A 26,186-nucleotide genomic window follows, 5' to 3' on the forward strand; every position below is an offset into this window, starting at 1 on the left:
AGAAATTGTATTTATGAAAAGCTGTGGCTAAAATGCAGGATATAGTGAGGTGTCTGGGAAGAGTCAATATTTTCATATGTAAGCCTGTGAAATTAATGACCTAATATCTGCAACGGAGAAGCTTGTTTTAAAGAGATAATCCTGCCTGTGCTTCTTCGTAAGATGGGACCAAAGAATCAATGAAGGTTTAGGCTCTGGGAAATTACCAGAGCATATGCACACACTTACCGCACATGAACACACACAAAGGTTGGGCAACTTACACACACACAGGCATGTTTTGCAATTCTGAGAGAGGAAAATTATTTACTTGATCACATTAACTGACCGCTTTTGAGTATGAATCTATGATTCAATTTGGTGTGAAATAAAAAGCGTTCATCGACAGTTGGCCCGTCTTGAAATCAGCAATCAGTTCCTGAATGCAATCCAGAGGGCAAATGAGGTGGGGAATTGTACCTCTACGCCATGAGAACACACGCTAACGGAGTCAATTCTACTTCACTGCAGTTAAATAAATCGACACTTTTTTAAATAGTGCTTTTTATTCGACTTAGTGCAAGTTATGTGTATCTAACCCTGACCAAGCTTATTGATTACAATGGCAGGAAAGACAAAGACTCTTTGTGTTCACCTAAAGAGCGGTAGTTTCCTGCGCACACACAGACACACTCGCACGCTCAGAATTAAAATGTCATTACTTAGCTGGAACAGAGCAGCTCAACAAGACAGAGGAGACAGGAGAAGGGAGAAAAAGAGAGCGCGCGGAATGGCACTTAACATTTTCATTATCCAAATGAATGAAATTCCCATCAATGATGCTGCACATCTGTGTGAAAACCAGCGGATAAGTATGAAAGGAAGGCGGAAGATTTGTGTGTATTCAGAGGAAAGATATCTATGGCGACTTTAGTCTGAGGCCAACTGACCTGCCTTCTCTGGAATTTTATAGTGGTAGATCAGATAATAGCTAAATTGCTGATTCGCCAAATAATTGGGAGAAATAACTTCTAATATTGAAAAGTTTGTTGTATATTTTGCTTGAATGGACTGTGAAAAAGCCTTCATCGATGCAGCATGAGTCCCACCTCTGGACCTTTTTGCCATGTTTTGGTACGGGAGAAGCCGGCGGATAGGAAGAGCAGAGAGGTAGGGGGCATGTAGAGGACAATCGTTAGACTGCACAGAAGGAGGAGTCAGGAAAAGCTGCTGTGTGTCGGAAGAACCGGGAAGCTCAGAGGTCCCCGAGCATCTGGCAACACGTCGCGGGGAGCCACGGTCCCTGTCATTAATAGTGATGAAATCATTTAAGTCATCAGGACTAAACGAGCCAGTTAAGAGACTCTCAACGCTGCACTTCTGTCTTGAGACGCAGAGTCGTCTGTGTGCCCCACTGGCACCGACACAGAGACAAATAGATGTGTGTATGTGTGGTAGTTGCAGGCAGGGCAAAGAAAGTGCATGAACTGTGGAGATCTACTGTGTATGATTTTTAATAAACCTCTCTGGAATGAGACTTTCCAGTGCTTCTGCGGGGTAAAACTATTTGAAAATAACAGTTTCTAAGTTTGAATTGTATCTCTTGGATTTAAGCATATGGCTTAAAGTTTGAAGGAAATCATATTTATTGTTAATGCTGCATTGAATTAATCGTATTCTTTGCAGGAATTCACAGAACTCTGTACTGATATAACCAAATATATAACTTAATGGTTAAGTTTAAATGCGAACATGTATTAAAAACTTAAATTATTTTTACTCACAACTGGGAAGTTAACATACCAACAAAAACACAGAAAACAAAGCAATAAATAATAAAAATAATTAAAGGACACTCAAACTTAACTGCTCCAAAACAGAACTACAGCAAACACTTCAATTCTCCACTGTCCGTGCACCGCTGCAGCTAGTAAATACATCACATTTTTTTCCTATTGCCACTATAAAATGAACATAAAGTAGATAAAATAAAAGCACAAAAAAAGTTGTTTGTTATTGGTGCGCCACAATTTACAAGAGATGTACAGTCATTAGAGCTGCAGCGAGTGGAGAACCAAACCACTGGCTAAATCTGCCATGAAATGCTAGACTGCTGCAATAAAATCTAAGCATCTACACCAAACTGGAAACAGATGAACCCTGTAAAGGATACACTCTTCTCTTTTCTCCCTTTTGCTTCCTACTTTATCTAAGAGTATTGCTTTTTTTTTTTTTTGCATAATCACAGTACATGTGTTGATCTTCTTAATGCATAATGCACAGCATTTGCAGATGGTAATGCACATGCTGATGTGTGTATCATATTATGGGCTGCACAAGTTCTGAGGCCACAACGGAAATCCATTGCCAACAACAGCACGGCTTTTGGCAAGGAGCCCATACCACCCCAGAGAATTATGGAGTCGGGTTTAAAAAGCAGAGATGGAGTGTAAGAGGCTGAAATCTAGAGGGGGGGTCACTGTGTTACACTTAATCTGGTGTCCCGTTATTCATCAGGAAACTGTCAAATGCCTTCCCAGAATTTCTTAGATCTCTGAAATGTGTTTTCGTCTGGTGCTTGGAGCAGCTCCTGACCAACAGGGCGCGCTGCTCCCAGTGTCCATTCAAGAGCTATTGATACCGAGCATTACGCTGATGTAGAGCAGAGAACCACAGATTTATAGACTACATTAGGAGTCAGATGAGAACATTATGGTGTTCGCTGTGCGTTAGGTCATGGGCTCTGGGCCCTGTTTGCTCCTGGGGGCAGGCTTGTGATATCCCCTTACTTCCTCATGGCCCTCACTCAGAGGGGACAAGTGTGCTTTTTCCATCTTAGCCCCAGACAACTTTTTTTTTTCCACGATGTCGGTTCTCTCGCTGCATAATGATACTTGATCGCTGCAAGGTCATCCAAGATGGCTGTTTGCGCTGCACAGATGCAGAATGGTGACTGGTTTATTAGCTTCATAAACATAAACAATGTGCTGTTTTTTTTTTTACAAAGCGAACTAAAGTGACCCTAAAACCGCGGGGTCTGTTGAGGTGACGGCTTGCCCTTGCATCCATTTATTTCAATCGGTGTAACAATTTCAGTCGCAAACAATATGGAATGTTCGCAAAAACACCAGACAGTGCCGCGATTATCACTACCACTGCCCTTTCCCCCCCTTCGCTCTCTCTCCTTTGTCTTGTCATCCTATTCTTCCTCTTTTTTTTCCCCCTTGCCTTCCGTCAGTGGCCTTGCTGTTTATTGACAGAGCAGTACATTCTAGACATATCTGGGGGATTAAGTTGCAAATTTAAGCAATGGGAAAATCAATGGGTTCCTCTTTTAATTCATGAGAAAGGCTGTCACTGTGAAAAAACAGCAGGGCGATGTGGCTGCTTAGATCACATTCATCTGGGGAGAAGCAGAGGAGGAGGAGGAGGAGGAGGAGGAGGACAGCATCCGTTAAATCTCTCCATCAAATGAGGGCAGAGCTAAAGGTGGTTAGCTACAGATAAATCCACAAAAGTGGGAAACAAAGATCTTTTGTTTCTACGTTTATCAGTGCCTTTAATGAGACAGCTCTTCAAGAGAAAAAAAAATATTTAAAAGTATCTCTTTATTATTTTTCCAGATTCTAGTGGCACCTTGCTCAGTTTTTAACTCTTGAATGTTATGAACAAAACAAGGAATAACAAGACTTCCCTGTACACGCCTCCCAGCTCTTGAACATCAGCCATCTTTGGCAAATATTCAAGAAAGTCATCAGATGCAGAGAGTGTTTTACAACTCCTCTAAACCAGTCATGTTCATTCCCAGGTTGGACTACAGTATGTTAAAGTGTATCCCCTGCTGACTTAAGGGAATTTGATTTTTTTTAATGAACAGCTCAATATCCAATTCATTAAAGTGGCTGTTTTATTTGATGCACTTTCCTTAGTCCGGCTGAACCCGGAGAGCAAGCCTCGGGGATGAGGGCAGATGGAGTCCAGTTCCTCGCTCCGTGAATGCGTGTGGCCTTTAGAGAGACTTGTGGACTCCGGCTGATTGCGACTCTCCTCCGCAGGGGCTGAGATCAGGAGTTTTACTCTCTCTGACTGCCGAACAATAGGAGACGTAATTGGCTCTCCTTCATCATTAGAGGCAGGCCGAGAGGCAAACCTAACAACTGGTGTGGGGCGAGCCACCAGTGCTTTCTGGAGCTCTCTGAACATCCATCTGCCACGGAAAACAACTCGCATTGAAAGACGTGTTAAGCTTTAGTGTCGTATTAAAAATGTCACCTGTGGCGCTGCTTGGTATGTACTGTAATTACAGTTTCTCTCTCAGTCAGTGACTCAACCAAGTGCCAGCTTAAAGACATATGAAGCTAAAAACAAATTTAAGTAAAAAAAAAAAAAAAATGGAAATACATAACCTACAGCAGGTTGAAGGCCCTGAGGAGAAGCCATATACAGGGGAAAGGGTCAGACCAGGAGGAGAAGGAGCTCCTTAGCATGGGCCTGAGGGCTGGTTGGGGATGTGTCAGGTGCGTGAGCTGCGCTCTGTGCCGGGCAGTGTTGTTGTTGTTACACCGAGGGCAGAGCCACAAGTCCGAAAGTATTGATTTCCAGCCTTGTCAAAAGGCAAAGAACTGTCATGTGGAGAGCCCTGACCTTGGTACACATACTAAGACAACTATTCCCCTCGGCCCCCTGCGGCACGGAGAGGAGAGGAGCGAGACATATCAGCATTGAGCAGCAAACAACAACGAGAAACCGAGTCTCCTGCAGGGGGTGAGGAGGAAGAACAGAGGGGAGGGGGGGCTTGAAAGAATAAGAAAAAGAAGGTAAAGGAAAGGAGGTGATACAAGCGGGAACAGGAAGGAAGACAGAGAGACGAGAGGAGTTAACAGTCAAAGCCAGGACCGGTTCCCCTGAGTCGTCAGTGGGCAGCCCAGCGTCTAGTTATCACGCTGTTTGAAATGACAATGGCTGGACTTGTATTTTCCTCCCGAGACCCATCTCAGATCTATAAACCGGAGGGGTGGGTGGAGGAGTTTGAGTTCTAGAAACAAGAAAAGGCTGGTCAGATAAAGAGACGGAACAAGCGGGGTCGTTGCTGGCAGAGGCCTGACAAAGAAAAGAGATGGGTTCCCTCTGTCTCTGCTTCGCTCGTGTACTTGAAGCCTTTGAGATCCGCAGAGAGGACGGAAGGAAAAAAATCAAGCGGCAGCTCCAGTGAAATGTTTTTCATGTGGAAGCTCCAGGATCTGACAACAAGAAAGAGCTCCCTGTCACCTGCAGCTACACGGCAGGGCTCATCCCAGATTGCTGCGGAGCGCTCAGCGCGAGGAGACAGACTGAGGAAACACAGCCTACAAAGCGCTCTCTCTGGGTTAGATTAAGGTGACAGACACTTAAGAGACCCGGCTTTAGTCACACATCTCTTGCCTCAGATCAGGGTCTTTTGCTAACAAGCTCAGTAACAAGTTCCCCCTCTCATCCATGGAAGCTTCTGAATAAAGGCCACTTTTTCATGATGAAGAGTTCTGCATAGAGTTGTAAGGGAATCTGTGCACAAAGTCTCTTTTTAGAGAGTCTGTAAGAAGTGCACTCCTAATTGAATTAGCTGGCTTATTAGTGTTTGACATTGTAAGCTTGGCCATAAGTGAAGAAGTGGGGACTTGGGGAGTGGATTTAAAGAGCAGTGTTGGTTTTGGTTCTAATTTTACACTCTCTTGACACACATTATTCCCTTTGTAGCTGCAGTTACGCCCACATATAGAAATGCTAATAATACGATGGGTTTTAGCGGCTCTCTCGCCAAACCTAGCAAGCACACTCGTCTCATAAGCCATTGGCTACAGCCTTGTCCAGTCCCCTCAGTGATGGAGATTCATCATTTATGGATAAAGTAGGAATAGGGAAGTGGGTGTAATTAAAAAAGACCCTTCATTAAAAGAAAATACTATGTTATTAGGCAAAAAAAATCAAAAGAAACAGGATTATTGTCCTATTTGAAGATAAGAATATGCAACATTCTTCATCCTATTACTCTCAATCCTCTTATTTGAACTGGTCTTGAAGCAAAGAAATAAAGATTAATCACACCTTTAGCCATAATACTGTTTAGTAGCCTTGATGATGACTCCTGTGTGTAATTCTGCTTTAATTTGACCAAATATAATTGCTAATTACGCTTGCTTGTGTTATCCTATTGTTAAATCCAAGGGCTTATGCAGGGTTAATTCGGGAAAAAAAAATCTTTGATCAAGAGCAACAACATTCACTTTTCATGAGTCTGTGTTAACATGCACACACAAATCTAATGAAAGTGTCATTACCTGCTCACTGTAAAGAGCAATGAACACGATTCAGATTTTATAAGATATATAACACATTTTTGGATGGGAAAAACCCAACAATTTTTTTGTTAAAATACAACTAGAAACGTGTATAAATGTGTATATTCAGATTTAAAGTGCAGGGCAAATAATGGGAATTTGTATTCAATCATCAGGTAAAAACAGCCCAACTCACCAAGAAATTCAGAACGCATACAATTCATGAGTTTGGGTGTAAGTTAAAAGCAAGAACATATTTGCATATATAAAAATATGATTAAAATCAGTAAAAAAATAGATTTTTTTTAAATGATAGATTTCACATTAAAAAACGGCTTCTTTACCCACTTAACCAATACCAACCCTCTGAGGCCAGCGACTGCCTGTCTGCTGCTTTAGGTGCCAGAGGGAACCCTGACGAGCAAATGCGTTGACTGACATTTGATGATCTTGGGGACAGGTGGTCAAAGTGAAGGAGGCCGTTCTCGGCATTCCGCACGGGCTTTCAAGTCACAGCATGCCAGAAGAGAAATCCGCCGCTCGTAAATCCAGCAGAGAAAAATACTGGGCTGTACTCTGAATGGTGTCAACAGGTATGATGAAACGCGGGGAGCTCGCAGGTTAAACAATTTGATGATATAATAGCAGCTCTTGTTTCCTCACTTGAGACAGTAATTTGGGATGATGAATGTATTGCTGGATGGAGAATTAAAAAAAAAAATCATTGTTGGAAGTAATAAATAGAAAAACTATTGAATGAACACAGGAACATTTCTTAACCCTTTGATTCTCATTGATGAAATATGCATCAAACCAAATTAATGAAGGTGTCAACACTTTTTAAGGAAGCAGGGTAGCAACATAACATAATTTTTGTAAATAATATTACTGGTCTTTAGGGTTATGTGATTAAAATACCAAAAAATTGACACTTCTGGCAAAAAATTGACAGAAATTGCTTAAAATATCAACATTTTGTTAAGTCTCTAATTTTGTCAGAATTTCCTTTCTTGGCCAAACTTTGTTTCTGTTTCTTGTATATAAATGTTAGAGAATATGGAAGGCACCTTACCCTGCGGCTTCTTAATGAGCTTGTGTGTGTGTTTGTGTGTGGTTAGTGTGTCGCACCATGTCCCCGCTGTTTGTTTACTCACTCTGACAAAGATACACTCGCTCACTGATGGTGCTCTGCACCTCTTGCCTGTAAGTGCCAAAAGAGCGGGCTCGGGCTCCTCCTGTAAATAATGCATCTTCCAGCGTCGTGCGGCTCGCAGGCGCCGCTTGTCTGGGCCGTTTGGCACCCTGATAAATCTAAAAGGCGACCTGTCGCTCTACATTTACCGCTATTTTTGCGCGTTTGTTCAAAAAGTGTGATTGTCCCACTTCAATAGCTCCACGCTGGGTGAAAATGGTGCCCTGGCCAGGCGTTATTTGTACACACGCCGCTGCCCCTGAGGCTGCAGGGACCCTGCGAGCGCCCCGTGGCTGCACTGATGCCAGCACGTGCGCAACTGCGGCGAAAGTCCCTACGGAGAGGAAGTGGGCCATTAGTACAGTCCTTGCCCCGCCATTTTATTCCACTTCAGTACACATTACAGAGGGCCGCCCTCGACAAACTATCTAACACATACTAATTAGTCTAGCGACAGAGACGCTTTTTTCCTTTGCTTTGGGAGAATATGTGCAACTACAAAGCTGGGTGGAAAAAACGATCTTTTGGACTGATGCCCCATTAAAATGTCTCTTTTGCTTAAAAAAAAGTGTAATATTATATAGCAGCCCCCTGTTTTACAATGCTGTAAAAGCATAGCTGATGGAACCATTTCATAAATGAAAAGAAGGGTAGGTAAAGTTTTATTTGCTCGAAAAAGAAAAAAACTCCTGGCTTTAAAGCAGTTTGCATACAGTTTAAAAGTTCTCCATATTTTTTTTTTTTTTTTACACGACTTGCCTAACGTTATAGATTAGTTCGTCGAGCCGCCTTCTCTGCTACCAACTCGCCTCTCATGCAACATCTTCATTTTCTGGAAACAAGAACAACCACAGCCTTAATGAAACTTAATGATGATAGTCATAACACAACAATAATCCACTGGTCTGGAAAACTAATCAATGCGTCTTCTCTCCTTCCACTAATGACCTGTGAAAACAAAGCAATAAAAAGGCGGTGTGTGTTTATTTTGGGCTAAGCAACAGGCTGATAGCACCGGTTGGTTGATTAGTGTAGAGAAAAGACAAGATGGTCACAGAGATTAAGGCTCACACAAAGCTGGTGTCATCACATGATGAGGAGGCAAACGTGTGTGCACCTACAGGGCTTCTTTAAGCATTTTTTTTTTATTTTCTCACAAGCGTTTTTTTTGTTCCACGTGTCTTCAGAGTGGGGTGTGCTGACATTTTTCTTTTTGTTTTTATCATGCATCTTTTAGCTGAATCCTTCCAGCCTCTGGCTGTTTAGTGGAAAAACTGTCGGCTGAATACAACTTCAGGATTCAAACCTGCACCCGACACAGATAAAAACCACAGTTTCCTAGATTCACCTTTTTTTTGAAGGAATTAAATTAACAATTCATACCCCCCTATTTTTTTAGTAATGTTTTTGTAAAGCATTTGTACCTGCTTTCAAACATTAATTCAGAAAAAAACAGCAAAAATAAACTCTTAAAAGGAAAATTAATTTTAAAAAGTGGATGTTAAGGGTTTGAATGTACTATTGCTATGTTATTCCTGCTCACTCCCGCTTCCTGTCCCAGTCTTGATCAGCAGCTAAAACATTTATTGAAACCATTGACTGCAGAAAATTGCTCTTATCTTGTGTCCCTAAAGAAAAAGATCTTTGACATACTTCAACAGTGGAAATGATTTGTGCAAACTTACACAAGAAAAAAAAAAATAATGTGATGGATTTTGTAGCATAGTAGATCCGGTTATTAAAATAATTTTGCATTTTGTGGAACAAGCACCAAATTTGGCATGGATGTATCTCATGCTGAGCGATATAACAATGCATATCGTGCGGGCGATTTAAAAGTGTCTACCGTGCCATTTCTCTTCCATTTGTTTATTTTTATTGTTGAACTTTTGTCTAAAATGTGTTTACCTACTCCGAAACTTCAAACTTTTGTGTACTTTAAAAAAATGTTTCATTTTTACATGTTATTTGAAAATATGAAGTCAGAAAAAAATAAGTAATGACAGTTTTGCTGATTTTTTTTCAAAGAATAACTGAAATTATACTTAATTGTGATATATTGTTATTGTGGTATGAAATGATTTATATCGTGATATACAATTTTTTCCATATCGTCCAGCACTCGATAGATGTAGGATCCCTTCTTTCAGAAAAGAGGAAATCCTACATATTTAAAAAAAAAAAAAAACATGTAATGATAGCATTGTGTAGTTGTCCCTCAAGTTTAACCCTTGTGCTATCTTATGGGGTCCAGATGACCCCAGCCTTACTTTGAAGTGTATCCCAAGACAAATGTGGACAAAGGTGGACAGGATTTCATGTCTGCCATGGATACAGGGGAAAATCAAAAGTCATTGAGAAATAAAAAAGTTGCAGGCGCTGTCTTGTGGGGTCCAGAGGACCCGACTCTCAGCGTCAACATACCTAGGATAGTAGGATAGCACATTAGTTAAAGGCTGCACTTTGTGTATTACCAGCCCATATTGTTGGGACTGGGGCAAAAATAGTTAATTTAATTTAGTAATTTAAATATTTTTGGAACAATTGATTATATGTTTTTATATATTTTTTTTACAAATGTTTATAAATGTTATATATGTTTATATATGTTTTTTTATAAATGGCCACTATTTTGGATTTTCTCGTCGCTAACATGCTTTTCTGAAACATCCTAAGGTAAATTGGTGCTAAATTTGGTGCTTGAACCACAAAATGTACAATTTGAAATGTCTAAAATAGCAGGGTTCATAATTCATCAAAAAGAATTTAAATTATTTAAGTTTAGTGCTAGAATTTTGTAATCCCTGGTCAGAGCATACGATTGCCTTAACACACAACACACTTCATGTGTCAGCTTCAGGGATCACTGTCAGGTGGATTACATGGAATGATGGGGTGATGTGTCTTTTTTTTTTTTTTTTTTTTTCATCAGGCTTTCCAGAGAGCCCGGTGTCCTGATTAAAAATTTCAGCTCCACTGCCTTTCTAATTAATTAGCGGGGCCACTCAAAGGATCGCTGCGGACCAATTAGTCTCTAGCAAGCCGATGATGCCTATCGCTACTGCATCACCATACAGCTGTCGCTCCCTGCTCCGAGGACGGCTGGGGATGGACCCTCTAGGTGCTCTCGCAGGTTCAAACATGCATGTCTGTGTAATTCACCAGATGCACACAGGAGAAAGGAAAAAACGTGCAGACACAATCGAGATTAAAATCATCTGCGATTAAATGAAAGTTAGATCAATTGTACCTTACTTCGAGGACAATTTGAGAGGTGAAAAAAATAAAAGCGCCAGCAGATAAAATGCTTTTTTAGCTTTGACGGTGAGTCGGTCCTGCGTGCTGACCACAGGGCTGGGTGGGGAGATGTCTGCAGTTCTTTGGAGGGGTGGCTGAGTTTGCTGACTTTGTGAGAATGGACTAGTTATAAGACCAAGGCAGCTCATTTCCACTTCAAAAAGGTCGTCTGAAACATGGCATCAGCAGGCCTCTCTCGCAGTCGCTGGTTGTACACGTGTCCGTGCGGACTAATACATACGTATGCACGCGCACACACACACCTTCCATCTGATCATCCCACATTTACTAATATTCCTAACGTCTCCCCATCGCATTTTTACCCCGAGTTTACTGTTTATGCATACTTGAGGAAAATGAGCTGATATCGTTTTTTTTTAGACTGAAAAACAGCCAATAGCTAAAAAAAAAAACTTCAAAGCCTCCAGTCGTGGTGAGTACGCACTAATGAACACATCACACACACAAACACATAAGTTTGGCTACTGAGTGGACTGAAGATTGGCATGTTTGAGAATAAGAAAATGCAAAAGCGCAGACACAAACTAACACCAGTCACTTTGCAACTACAACAGTCAGCACCATTGTGGCTGATTAGTATGAGGAGAGGCGATGAATATTAGAGGAGGACTCTGAAGAGCTGCAGATGAAACGTGGAGACGACGTCAAAGCGTTTTGTTTCTGCTTCGTTCATTAGCTCTAAATCAGGCCACTGACGGTCTGTCCACAATCACACAAAGACAAAAAGGCACAAACAACACTGCAGGAAATAGTTGTAGTTATTAGATCGGCATGTCTGACATTTTGTCGACATAAGTAATTAATTTAGCCTTTCTATTAGGAAAGTCCAAAGAGCCCAATTAACATGGCTAATATTGCTGCATCGCGTAAAAAAAAAACATCTTTTTTTTTAATACAGAGGGAATATTCAAATGACTTGCCTTCATTATTCAAATGTACAAGCAAAGTCATCACTGGGGAAGGAGACAAGATGGGATTCCGAGTGGTAGGAACAGGAAAATGATAATCAATCTTTTAATTGTGCAAAGCAAAAGAGCATATGAGGCCTTCTTTGGGTCTTCTTGAGTCACTGAAAAATGGAAGTTCTTCGGAAATGTTTTTTTTTCCAGAAAGCAGCTTTGACGTACTTTTGTTTTACTTACTGCATTAACTAAACATGTTTTGGGAAAAAAGTAAAAAATCCATATAGGTTTCTTACAGCTCAGTCAGTGTATAACCTGAGACCTGAAGGTCATGAGTTCAAATCCTAGGATGAGTCATACTAAAGACTCAATTCCTCCCTGCTTGACACTTAGCATTATGGGAGTTAGACCACCAAATGATTCCTGACTGCACCTGTATCTGCAGCTCACCCCTCCCACAGGAGTAGCTGTGAATGCAGAGAACAAATTTCACACACTTAGATATGTGAGAGCTAAAGAGACTTTAACTTACAATGGCTCAGAAATGCAAATCACACCAACAATTTACTCAAACATATTAAAAACATATTAAAGATCACAATGGAAATTACAAAAGAAAAAAAATGATAAAAAAGATTACATTTATGAAACCAAAACACAATTCCCAGAAAAAAATGAAATATTTCTGAAAACAAATTAAAATAAAACGTTAAAAAATGACACACAATAAAAAAACAGAAAGGGTAGGTTGGATGATGACTCTTTAATGCCCAAATGAGCTCATCTGTAAATTCACGTAAAGTCTACAGACATGCAGAAATTCCTACATTTGCAGTTCATGCAGGAAGGAACAACTTTTCAGGCAACCTTCCCAACACTCAAAATCCAACAAGGATGAATTTGATTTATAGAGTGAAAATGTAAAGGTCAGCCACAAGTGCAAGGAGCATTTGAGAGTTTATTTAAATCTGGTTTTAGAGATTTCTTTTAGTAAAGAAGGTGTTTTCTGTTTTCACATCAGTGCGGGTGCTTGTTTTGTAGCTAACTGAGAGGGCCCCACTACTGCTCAGCTCAGGCTCTTGGCTCCATTCTCCCACTCGTATAGCTATAACAAAGTCAATATTACAAAGAGGTAACACATGTCGAGGTTTGCTCCGGCCCCGCCTGGTGCTGTGATCCTGCATTTGAGCACACATGCACGGTGTAACCTTCTGTGGTAGAAAGCTTACCTCCATGAAGAAAAATGCATCAGCGTTTTTTTTTTTTTTTCTTCTTCTTTTGCTAATTTGTCCTCTTTTGATGCTGGTATGTTGGCTCTCCTCACGTGTGAAATTGTTCATGTATGACTGTAGGAGTGTGGCCCCAGCATGGTATTTTGGAGGAATTAAATAGTGGCATTTGTACATTCATATAAATTTTGCCTAAACGTGTGTGAGAGAGAGAGAGAGAGGGGGACAGTTTGTTTTGTTTTTCCCTTACTTCAGCACATCTGAGAGAGCTTTTCTGGAACTCCTGAGCCTTGTCCAAACAAAGATGGACGAATGTGAGGGAAGATGTGGGGGGGTGGAAGTAGGGGTGTATGTGCATATGTGTGCGTGGAAGTGTGTGTTTGCGATTTTTCAAGTAAGCAGGGACCAGAAGGGCCTTGCGAAAAACCAAGAGGAGGGCTCGAAAACCGAACCCCTGAGAAAGGCAGCTGGAAACACGGAGAGTTGTGGTCTTTTTTTCCTCCTCCTAGCCCCCCCCATACACTTCTAACTCCCTGGTCCAGCTGCACTCAGATGTGTCTGCATGCCCACCCCCTTTCCTCCCCTCCAAACCCTCATCACCCCTGCGCTCCCAAGCTCAATGCCACTGCCAAGAGGAGAGAGTGTCACAGCTGGTAATACTTACTGGCCATTTCACCGCGGTGAAGGCATGAGATTCATTAGGCCGCGTGTTTTGTGCTGAGTACCGGCCGTGTTATTGTTAGGATGTGGTAAAATTATAAATATGGAGGGGGTGAGTGGGGGGGAATCTAACTGGAAAGGTTGGAGCAGAATGAAGGAGGTGGAGGAAGAGGAGAAACATGCCACTCATTAACTCCTCTGCCACAGACTTGTTTCTCATGATTGGGTGGCAATAAAAAAGTCTGTCACAATTTGTCAAAGTTAATGACTCAATGTCACAGCAGCCCTCAAGGGCTGGAAGACACGCAAGCATAATGCCGAATCAGTCGATAGCTTTATAATTGCAGAAAAAAAGGAATTTGTATTTAGTCAAATAAAACAAACTTGAAAACATTCTTGCAAAGGAGTTTGTGATTTGGCCAGGTCATTTTTGTTTGGAATAGAAAGTATGGGGTAAGATAACTGTCATAAAGACTTAGTTGCAAAAATAGGAATACGACGTTTAACATGTCTTTTGAATATGATTTGTCTTTGTTTTAAATGAGAAATTTTCCCTCTTAATGTCAAAAATACATAACGGGATGACAGGCTTTTAGACAGAAGCACTGATTCAACAAGATGCACGAGGTTCATTTATTAAACTGAAATAGAATTAAACTTTTTAGAATGTTACAGATTCCCATATCAGTGAAAATATCTTGTTACCATGTCTCTGTAAAAAAAAAACAAAAAAAACCTGCATTTTGTTGTTGACAGGCAACAACAGCTGATTGTAAACAATGCACCCAGCAATCGTTTCAGGCCCAAAAGTCGTGGAAAATAGTTCAAAAAGATCAACAGGCATGCTATTTATTAGGTATAAAAAATCAATTTCCGTCAAAAAAAAGATAATAATTAGGGAATGATGAAACAAAAAAACAAAAAAGGCTAACTTTGAGCTAAAGTAGTATGGCAGCCGACCATAACAATAACATAACAAGTGAGGAACAGCCCCTTCCAGGAAGAGTCTGCACAGCCAGCACCGCCCCAAAGCTAACACACGCACCCACTCTCTCCATGGAGCTAGCAGTGATTGGCAAAACGCATTTCATTTGTCTCATGCACCTAATGCAGAGACAACAACGGCTCACTGCCGAGTCCGACTCTAGGATGATGTCATGAAATGGGCGGGACCCACAAGGAGCCAAACGCGGTGCCTCATAAAATAAGGCATCTTCCTTCCGGGTATAAAAAGGAGCTTGCAAAAAAGTGTGTTCTTTAGTGTGCCAAAGGAAATATATTATCATACATATGGACATAGTTTACTCTGAAATACTTAAAAATAGCATGACATAGACCCTTAAAAAAGAAAAAAAAACAATGGCAGAAAGATAAACTTAACCAGCACTCTTCCTTTTAAAAGCTAGGGATGTATTTTTGACAGTAATCTAACAGGAGAAATTTCATTTTAAAAACAAAAAAAAAAAAGTCAGAATAAATGTAAAATCAAATGTGCTTTCAAAGTGTGCACAGCTTTGTCTTTATTCAGACATTTCTTTTGACAGTTATCTTACTCCATAGAATTACTGAGTGTCCTCTTACTTTCTTTTTGGTTCCTTTCACCTGCTTGATCTCTGCTGTATCTTCTTTGCGACCTGTGACTCGGAATCAATGTCTCTATGTCCTCCACTTCGGGCCCTCTATCTGTGAACTTTGTAAGAAGTGATAAAGATTAAAGCAGTCAGAAGGGTTTTCCGACTGAAACTCACACATTTAAAGGCACTCCTCGTGGCCTGCCTCATTGTGTGGCTCCAGGAGTCACACAGTTGTCATTGCGGCGGTGTAAGCTGCTGGTTAAATAATCCGTCCCTCCCCTCGCTGTCTGTATCTCTTACTTGAGTCCCAATTCTTGCCGTCACACAACGTACTAATGGAAGATTCTGCTTTTCGTTGGACTGTTCCATCTGAAGTGGGATCTACGAAACTGGATTGGGAGCTGTTATATCGCTATGCTGGCTGAGGTAAAAAAAAAAAAATAAATAAAAAGTAGGGGTAAAGTGAAAGAAAAAATGCATAAATGTGAGTTTTTCCTTGTATTGCATTAACCCTCCTTCATTTGACAATAATTTACAAGAATGATGTAAGTATGTGGCTTCAAATGACTACAATAGTGTAATTATCCCGCTACGGCGCAAAGGTTTAGTGTTACCACAGCTGTTGGGTGTTCAAGACCAGGTGTTTACAAGTAAACCGTCACTGCTGACATTTTGTTTGTACAAAGCTCTCAGGAAAGAAACAAATATTATTGCCCATTCGTGTGTCTTGAAAACCAGCCAATCTGTCTGCAGTAGTTTCTAGTTTAAAACAACATAAAAACACAATCAACAACAAAACATACACATAAATTGGAATTTGCTTGTGCACAGCTAGTGCTTTTTTGCATAAAAAATGCTAAAAGACAACAAAGAACTATTGGGGAGATTAAATCTAGGAGCTCTTCCAAGATTTCTCTGGCTTGCAGCTAGTTTGAGAGTAGGAATTCAGTGAACGGCTGCGTGTGTGCGTCTGTGTACACGAGTTTGCATGAGAGGGGATGTTGGAGAATGTGTGAGCGCATATAGTTCAAGAGGTTATGCAGCACTGGAGGTGGTTCTGGAGTCTCAACCAGTGCATTCTTGTGATGATTAAATGTCAATTTGGGGGAGTCTCTTCATTGCCGTCCTCCTGTTGCCATGATGCTGTCAAGATCCGTGCGCCGCGCTCCTTTAGCCACCATGTCTAATGACTGCCGTGAAATTCCCCCTTTCAGAGAGAGGTCGGGGATGGCTCCAAGCTATTCTTTGCGTTCGGGTGTTGATGGGCCGGGAAGTACAGATCAGATAATCACGGTCCCTTTCTCCTCCTCCGCTCGTACCACCAGACACCCTTACAAAAACACTGCATTTTCCTTCTCCTCGTCACTTCAAACCCTCTGCTTCTTTTCTCTCTTTTCACTAGCCTCCCTCTGCCAAACATGTGTCTGGTTGTGCAGTCACATCCGTCCTGCAAGCCTACAGGGAGGATCCAAGCGAGATGTTGCCGTACTATTTGCATTCTGTGAGGGCAATCAGTGGGCCAGCAAGTGCAGGTGTCAAGTGTAACACGGCCCAGTGCTTATCTGCAGCTGGACACTCCCTCTGATAGGCTGAAGGTCAGAGGAGATCGAGTATATATGGACAACAATGGCTTCTTTATTTTCCTTCCTGATCTCCCCACACATGACCCATGATAAGGCAGGATGTGCATAAAACATAGAAACTAATAAAAAAATGTGTAAATTCTGTAATGATGAAACGACCTGCAGATAAAATTATGGGCTGTCGTTTAAAGTACCACTCTGATTATCTTTTGAGCAACTGTAAAAGCATTCCCAGTGATCTTTTAATTTAGTTTAAGCAGTTTTTAGGAGAAACAAACTGTTGTTTTCTAGGACTGTGTTTCTGCAGAGCAGCAAGAGTTCATTAGAAATTAACAGTTGATGCAGCGTAAGCCTTCCCCTACTTCATGTCATTTATCTGTTTATACGCTCTCCTGTTAGCTTACAGCCCCTCACTTTCCCAATCAAACATTTTTCAATTTTGGAACTATTCAACTGTACAGTTTAGAGCCAGATGCCAGCTCAGATGATGGGAGTTATTTGTCTACAAGTGGATGCATGAGAATTGAGCAGAGCAGGGAGCTTGATGCAGTTTCTGCATCACACCTACAAGCTTTTTCCAACGGTATTTTTCTTCTGCCCCCTGATTCACAATTATTTGAACAAAGAAATGCCATTTTAAGCTTAATTTTCCTTATTCATGTCCTCCATAATGATAGAAATGCTACAAGAACATGCTAAAGACACCAAAACTGCAATAGATTAGGCAAACAGCTCATTGAAACTTTGTCAAATATGAAATTTGACTTTTTTTCTTTATTCTTCACAGGATTATTGCTTTATCTATTTCATCCTATTCTTACAAAAAATAATCTTAGAATAGTATTTCTTGATGTCAGATTTTTATTTCATTCTATTCTTCTTTTATTTTGAAAAGACTCAAAATGGGCCGTTTTAGCATCTTTTTTGCAAAGCATTTTTTCAGCCTCCCTCTGCATCTCCACTCTCCTTGCAAAAACCATTTCCACACTGTGCTAGGCTCCCCCTGCCCCCACCCCACCCTTCCCCATCCCCTCATACTGCTCCCTTGCTGCTGTATCCCAGATCTCTGCGTTTTCACCAACTTTCCATTCGTTCTCCCTTCATCAAACCCTGCCTCCCTTTGCACCCAACTTTGAAGCAGACCCGGTGTCTGTGGACCCAGAGGTCTGTCACTGGGCAGATGGTTTGATCTCTGGCTGGGGAAATGCTTTGAGGAGAGCTGAGAGGGGCCAAGGGTTTGGACTGGGGGGCCTGTGCATTGCACCTGCTCTCTACCCAAAAGACAGGAGAAACTACTGCTCCCTTGATGCTTCGCTATTTGAACTCATAGTCTAGTCCTGTGTTAGGCACGTCTCTCCATCTCTACCGGTTGCAATAAGAGTATTGCACTCCCCTTTTTCCTTGGCTGCTTGGAAATATCAAAGCCAGCTGGGTCCTTTTTCTGTCCTCTTCATAAACAAGCGTGACTGTCCTGAAGTGCATGGACAGCTATTTATTGTGCAAGTCCGAGAGTGAGTTTCATCATTGATCTGGTTGGAAGCTATCGGCCCTCATCAAGGAGAGATTTATTTCTGTGACTGTCGGTTTACAAAGCAGGAATGTTGGAAGGTTTACTTGGATATGTGCTGGATTTTGAAATAATCCCACATGAGTGTCCTGTCTGTGGATGTGCAGGAATCCAGGGGTGTGGTCAGCGCCAGAGCTGAGTGTCATTTGGGATGGCAGTGGATAATAGATGTCACGGTTTGGTTGTTTTAGTGTGAAGCTATACCGACTCTGAAGAAAATCATATTTTTGGTGTTTTTACTACGTTTTGGTGATTTTTTTATTATGACGAAGGACTTATAGATGATATATGATAGCTCCAATGTTGCTCGCCATTTTTGTTGCACCAAGATTGGGGGTCGTGAGGGGCTGTATGCAAGTGGGAGAACTCGTAAACAGGCTTACTCCATGCTAGCAGTCCTGCTCACAAGTCAGATGCTCTGCCACTCTGCAGAAACTATGTCCTTGATAACAACAGTTTTTTTTTTTTTTTACTAAAATTGGTCTAATCACAATTAAAATCCCACTGGGAATGCTTTTAAAACAAATCAAAATATGATTGGAGTTGGACTTTGATGTTTATGGGGTTCTATCTAATGATTCTGCATTAAAAAAAGCAAATTTTGATAACTGACAAGTGATCAGACTAAACATTAAAAATGATATATTGAGTTTTAAATGACTGTCTGTCATTCTGGCATTAATCTGGATTCAGTTAATCTCACCCCTACTGTGTGTTTGCAAGTTCAACCAAAATCTTGATTTCCCCTATTGTTGCGGCATTTAGGCCGCATTCTTTTTTCATTAGAAGCAGGTGAAAGCAAAGTACAGCAACCGGGACGCGCTGCCAAACATCTGAAACTTGTGTTTCGGATTTTTACAGACACAATATGTCCGCAAAACAACAAAGTTCAGATGCTCGTCTTTCTTCACTCGTCTTTGTGAAAGGTTTATTTACTTTGCTCACTTTGTTTTCAAACTTCATTTTCAAATTTTGAGCTTCTCACTAAAGCAGTTTACAGGGCAAAAAATGGCTAAACAGTCATTGCTTGTATTTGATCAGTTCTTAGCTATGTGTACAGATTGACAATTATTCCTCAAATCTGCTAAGTAGCAGAGAGCATTAGTTAAGAATGCGTGCAAACTGCAGATATTTCTGCTCACATTTGTTTGACTTTGGAAAAAAAAGAAAAGGGAAAGAAGAAAGACTGGGGTCCCAGGTCTCCGCATGAATACATGAAAACACATGCTTCTCTTCTCCTTCTGTAATCCACCGGGGGCTCACGCCCCATTTGGTTCCCATTAGCATAGCTCTGGTCGCTCTGCCCCGTGTCAAAGCCCAGATGCACAGCTGCACACAGGACAGGGACCTCTGGCTCTGTGACTGCCAGCCGCTGGGCTTAAAACGAGAGCTGACAGGCAGGATGGGCCTCCTCCTACAGGGAGAGACATATATATAAGACACCTTATAGCCTAAGAATGGTGCCCCACTGATTATTTTGTCTATATTAGTTCTACTTTGTCAGACAAGAAAACTGTGTTTCAAGAGAAATCCAAATCAAAAAAAGTCAAACAAACAGCGATTAGCTTTAGCATGAGGTATTTGCTTCGCTGTCTTTTGAGGCATGCTGTGCCTGACTACAAAGACTTCTTTTTTATTTGCCGTGTTTTATTTGTCACCTGTTTCCAATATGGACATTGTGAAAGCCCTGATCTATCTGACTGAGTCAGGACCCTATTTTATGACACGCAAAGCCGCCATGCCACCCCCACCCCACCCCCCAGCCCACGTTGGCCGCACATTTCTGGCAGGAAATTGACAGCATTTCAGCAGCTAACTCATGGATGAGATAATATCTTGTGGATGGAAGAAAGGACAAGATGCTCCTAGTGTTTTACAGTGACCCTAAGCATAGACGAATTTAAATCTGGGGCTGATGCTGCAAAGACTCCCACACATGCACAGAGGGACAATGCAAACACACACAGGGGGTTTTCATTTAAATCTCAGCTTTGCTTAACTCACCAAACAAGAGATGCGGTCTGTGGCTTTGTGCTGAACATGGTCAATGTTTAAATTAAACGGGAGGAACAAAACTCACCCAAAATCCAGCTGCCGGTTGGCTTTGTTCTACTGAAAACATGCACATGTGTCTGCCAGATAAGCTGGTGACACTGCTTCAAATAAATCCAAAAATGGGGAAGTAAAAAGTGTGATGTGAGACTTTAAAGCTACGTGCATGTGATGCACATTCAAGAAGAAGCTAAATGTGCATGTTGAATGTGCCTTTAGCACATGGTGTTCACACTGGATTGTTGCTACCTGATACTAGCACATGGACTCACAGTTGGAAGAGGCTTGGTGTGAAATGTCTTGAATCTTGCTCCTGGGTTTTTCTGTTACAGCTTTATTCCGATATCCTGACTGGGTACAAACCGCAAGTTATAATTTCTCCACAGTGATCAATTTTCAAATGGTTGGTACTTCAGTTTTTTTGAAGAAGATGCTGCATACGTCGCTACCAAATCTGAGTACCTGATTTGTCAAAGTTTAACTGGTTTAACTTGTAACGTGTTCAATAGCCGTACGTAGATTGCGAAAACAGACTGAAAAATTTGTGTGAAAACAAGAGTTTTGAACGTGGACGCCAGGAACGCACATAATCGTAGGTTTACATTTCCTACCCTGATGTGAACGTAATGATCATAGTGATACTGTGAGTTGGAGAGTTAGAATTAATGTCTCAGAGGAGTTCTACATCTTCTGTTTGGCCTTGATCTGACTGTCATGCATCTTCACAGAACCTCACTTTCCTGCAAACCTTTCAGCCATCTTTTCATACAGCTCCCCTTTCCTTCTGTTCTTCTGACCTACTAATAGTCTTTTAATTGAGAGTCCTTTCCAGGGCTGAAGCTGGCCATTTCTGACCGTCAGTGTTTATACATTTGGACTGGGACAGGGACTGTCAGCCAAGAAAAACAACCATGAAACATCATGCCTCCAGCTAAACAAAACCCAGCAGTGAGACACACAAACTTAAGCCAGCTAAAGGCTGAAAATGATGCCGTCTGAGTGAGCTTGGTTAGGCTGTTAACCATAGTGGTAACTCAGCAGCAGTGAGGAAATGTTGACTGTTGTCTGGGTCTAATTGGTACAGCGCTCTGGGGTTTTCTTCACTTTAGTCTCTAAGTTTTCCGGCATTTCCACAGTCACACACTCTCACGTCTCTGTCCCTTTACTCAACATCATCCCCTTTATTTGCGAGCCAAATAGGAAACCCTGGCGAGACGCCTCCACAATGACTAATGTTGAGGATCGGGCCAGGCCTTAGATAACACTGAATCGTCCCTGAGTCTGCTGTGACAAATACATGCAGTTTAGATGTGGGCCGAAGGCCAGAACTTGCCCTTAACTCATTTAGTTCAGAGCTAACAGGAAAGGGGGATCAAGTAACTGAGAATAATAAAGGGTTTTGATTTTGTCCTACAAGAAAATATTTTCCTTTAAAGGCTAACTCCGCTTAAAATGGTGTTTTTCATGATTTAACATGTTCTTGTTATCTTATGATGGAGAAAGTTAAGCTTAAAATTTCTGAGCATTTATCTGTTCAATTTGTTGTGAAACAGGAACAGACAAAATAATGCTGTTGGAAGGCAAGCATCTTTGTGACGTAGAAAATATGGTGGGTGTGCCACAAGTTCCCTTCTCCTCAACAGGGAGGGAAAAGGGGGCAGGGTCACTCAGCGCCAAAGGTTCTGCCCACAACTCAGAAGCAAATTTCTAATGAACTACTGCTGCTATGTCCTAATTAATGACAGTTTTTTAAATGTTTCCTTAAAATGGCATAAACATGATTAAAAGACCACCAGGAACGCTTTGAAAATAGATCAAAAGATGATCAGAACGGGATTTAAAAAGAAAAAAAATCTATTTTTTTGGACTCTTCCATCTGCCGTTTTTTTTTTACTTTAAGGGTGTTTTCATACTGGAAAAGTTTGTTGGTCCAGACTGAGTCCAGTTAATTTGGTCCAGATTGAGTCCTGAATCTTGCATTTGGTCTGTATTCAGACTGCTGTCAAGAAGACATTTTTGTTCCGGACCAAAGCTTGTAAACAAAACCACATGACGAAACATCTCTACAGTCATTGGCCAGGAATTACGAGGGCGGGGTAAATCAATGAAAGAAGGAATAATTGACATCCTGCACTAAGCTCTTTTCGAGATAGTTCACTCACTCAAACTTTAGATTTCACTGACCAGTTTTGAGGATCAGTCAGGTACAACTTGCATGCTGCAAGGCGGTTACTGAGGAAGCTACGTCTATGAAGGTGCATTCATAAGTGTCTATGACATATATATTGTCGGGGAAACATTGTGAGAAGCAGTGTGCATCACGTTAAAAGTAGATTTGATGAACCTGCATTCATCCGATAGCATTTTAATGAGTTGCTGTGTCTCGTTGTTGCTCTGCTACTGTGTTTACATACCGGAACACTGGCTACGGTGGCCATTTTGGTGCAGTTGTTCCACACCGAGCACCGAGACTGAAACAAATCTAAGTGAACCATAGCTCTGTCCGATTAAAAATGAACAGAGACCTCCTCAAAAGACGGGTCCTGGTCTCGGACCAGGGTCTGCTTGGGTGTGCTCAGACTAAAAATTTGTACTAGATTATTGGGGGAAACAAACTCTGGTTCACTTTAAGTGAATCAAATGTGTCCAGTCTGAATACACCCTAAGATATCAATCTACAGGCAACTATAGAATGTGATGCTACCAGTAAACAACATTTCTTCTGTTACTTTTCTCTTTAATTTTTAACCAAATGTTACCCAGGACACGAATTAAAGCCAAAAAGCACCGTCTGCCCCTTTCGTTTTCCTTTACTCCTGTCAGTACACGTTTAGAGAAGGGGAGCTTGCTGCTGCCGCTGCTTTAAAGCTTCTTAATGCTGTTGTCTGCTTAATGGACCAGATATGAGAGGTGCTGCTAGCCAGCGTAATAAGTCAGTGATTAGAGGGCGCCTTGTCACAGCAGCAGCCCTGCAGACAGTGGCACGCTCTAATTGCCGTATTAGACGCCCCTTAACTATCTTGTCAGCTGTCAGACCCCAGCTCGTAAACAGCAGAAGTGCATTTGATATTTCCATTTGTTTATTTCCATTCTCCTTTAATAACGCTGCTGTGAAGACAGGTAATTAGTTAGACCTGGGTTGAGTAATGTCATTGAACTGAGTTTTGCTAAGAATGCGGATTCCCTGTGCAGGTAGAGTAAGATGTTTTGCAAAGAAAGAAAAGAAAAGACAATCCCCCAAAATGCGTGTTAGGCTGATAAATACTGAGATAGAAATTAATAAAGTGAGCAACTAAACTTGATCTCTTAGAAATATATCTGAGTTCAGACTGAAAGTTGGTCAATACATCCCAAAATTAGGAACTTCACATAGTTCTTTTCAGTGGTTTTACAATTTGAGCAAAATACTTTTCAATGTTTTGGCCTCAACCCAAAATGTTCTTTACTTTGTGCTTTAATTTGATCATATAAGCACATTTTTTAATAGAAGAATAAGAAGTTACACACTGTGTTTTAATTTATTATTTTTTGTTTGTTTGTTTGACTTCCTTTTTATGAGACTTTGGCATTTGGTAGCAATTAAAAAGTAGCGTTATAAAAAAGTAACTAAAAGTACACATTTAAACTCTATATTTGTAAATTTTATAAAAACAGTCACTGTCCGTTCCGTGTGGCTTCATAAGGAAAGAAAAAAAACATCCACACTTCTGGTGCAACGTTCTGGATTAGAGCATCACCGGCTCGGTGGATCACCCTCGATATGTGCGATTCTTCTGACACGTGGCGTGTAATCCTCAGACACTGTGAGGATTGCCATGGCTGCACCTGGAAAGCTTAAAAATTGTGTAAGTCAAATAATCTCCGTCTCCTGTCTGGTTCCGTGTCAAACTGTGCGGTGACACGGTTAGAAGTGGTGTAATTTCTGCTTAATCTCGGATAAGCCTGTGTTCACTTTGACACCTCTAGTAACTGGTAATCTGGTTTATGGCACCAGTGCAAAGGGAAGTAAATAGCAGGTCTGATAGACTGAATGGCCTTAGAGCTGATTATAAATATGATGCATTAAACAGGTTGGACCGGCATAATTTTTATTTATATCCCGAGTTTATGTGTGGAAAAAGCAGAAAGGCTGTCTGTCCTTACTGTATTGACCCTCGTCGGAAAGGCAAAAACCAATCTGTGCCGATCCATTTACTGAAGAAGTGCTGATTGGGCCTGATATTGTGAAATGCAGCTGTTGATGCAGACATGGACTCCAACCTACGACCTTTTGTCCGTGTCACATAGGTGTCACACCATTAGAAAAAAAAAACAGTTCGATGAGACAGCATTGTCAGGTCAGACTATAAATCCATAAACTCATGATTTGATAAGGTCAGCCTTGGTGTCAGATTGATAAGTCATTCGTTTGTGTTGTTGTCACAAACACATGTATGTCATCACATAAAGATTTTCGTGTGCCAGATATAATAATGTATCGTTTCAAAGGCAGCGTTTATAGTTAACGATTTTCAAAAGTTCAAGATCTATCTTTAATAAACAACTGGTCTTAAATATAAAAAAAACTATTTACAGTTCATATATATATGCAGTGCTTTATAAGGATTGTTGCTGCACAAATGTTAAAACACTTTTTTTAAGTCATCTTGTTCGTGTTAGAAAAAGATAAACCGAGACAGTAAAACAATTAAGATATATGTTTCTAATTTCTTTTAGATTTTCCTCCCTTTTTCTCACCTTTTGCCTCGTCTTTTTGTTTCTTCATGTCACGCTGGAATTTACTGCTTGCAGCTGCTGCTTTCATTTGAATGATGAAGCAGCATTCATTTGTCCAGGTTTCTATTTATAATGCTTCCCATTTTTGCTGAGCCGGACGATCATTTTGATGCTTTAATGACGAGTTACATTTTTACTAAATCAAGCCAAAGTCCCGTAAAATGTACCTGAAGATTTGTTTATGTAGTAGTAAGCCACGGCAGGCGGTTATTGTGCTGTAGTGAGTTGGCCTCGTCATGTCTGGACACTTAACCTCTCACTACTAAAAGCTTTCCAGGGTCAGACAAAGTGCAGCTTCAGGGTTGAGTAATGGAGCTGCGGTCAAAACAAATTATTTTTTCGGTGTTCAAGAAGGGAAGTTTTATGTTGGTCCAAATCAGCTCAGAAAAAAAAACAAAAACAGCAAATTAAGATGCATATTTGTAAAAACACCGGCCAGTTGGGTGGAAATGTGACATTTATCCCACTTTCAGAATGTCGTAAGCTTTAGGGATTTACTCTCCTAGAACCAGCTACTAGTTTTCATTTGCATCTCATTGCATATTCTTCCTATTTGCATTTATTTTATAAATGACGGCGACATTTCTTGTGTGTTTCTGCAGGCCATTCGCTGCACTCTGGTGAACTGCACATGTGAGTGTTTCCAGCCTGGAAAGATCCACCTGCGAACATGTGACCAGTGCAAACATGGCTGGGTAGCTCATGGTAAGAATAAAAGTTGTTTTGCGTGCATACATTTTAATATTAAAGCAAGAAAAAGCCGCTTTTTTCTGTTGAATAAGAAAACTTCTCGCATAAATATTTATAGACATATTCTTTAAAAGAAAATTTAATGTACTCATGTATTTTAAAGGCATACACTCCGCTGTGATATAAGGCTTTTAAATATTTTACGCAAATAAACATTCTCTATGGCTGACCGTTGAGACAAAACTTTAAAGTTGTCTCTGTTTTACATTGTTTTTTTTTAAGTTTTACACTGACTTGATATAAAGCAACCAAAGGACAGGTTTGGAACGGAGAGACAACACCTTATAAGC

The 26,186-nt window shown here is 40.9% G+C and overlaps 1 protein-coding gene across 1 annotated transcript in view; it reads left to right on the forward strand.

The window, feature by feature from the left end:
• bnc2 (basonuclin 2) overlaps positions 1–26,186 on the forward strand; it is a gene marked incomplete at its 5' end in the record, with an annotated part of 88,355 nt that overhangs the window by 20,806 nt on the left and 41,363 nt on the right. The window contains 1 exon segment of the mRNA XM_024289729.1: positions 25,749–25,851. Coding sequence (XP_024145497.1) covers positions 25,749–25,851 — 103 coding nt within the window.

Source organism: Oryzias melastigma, linkage group LG1, assembly GCF_002922805.2.
Source record: "Oryzias melastigma strain HK-1 linkage group LG1, ASM292280v2, whole genome shotgun sequence".
NCBI lineage: Eukaryota > Metazoa > Chordata > Actinopteri > Beloniformes > Adrianichthyidae > Oryzias > Oryzias melastigma.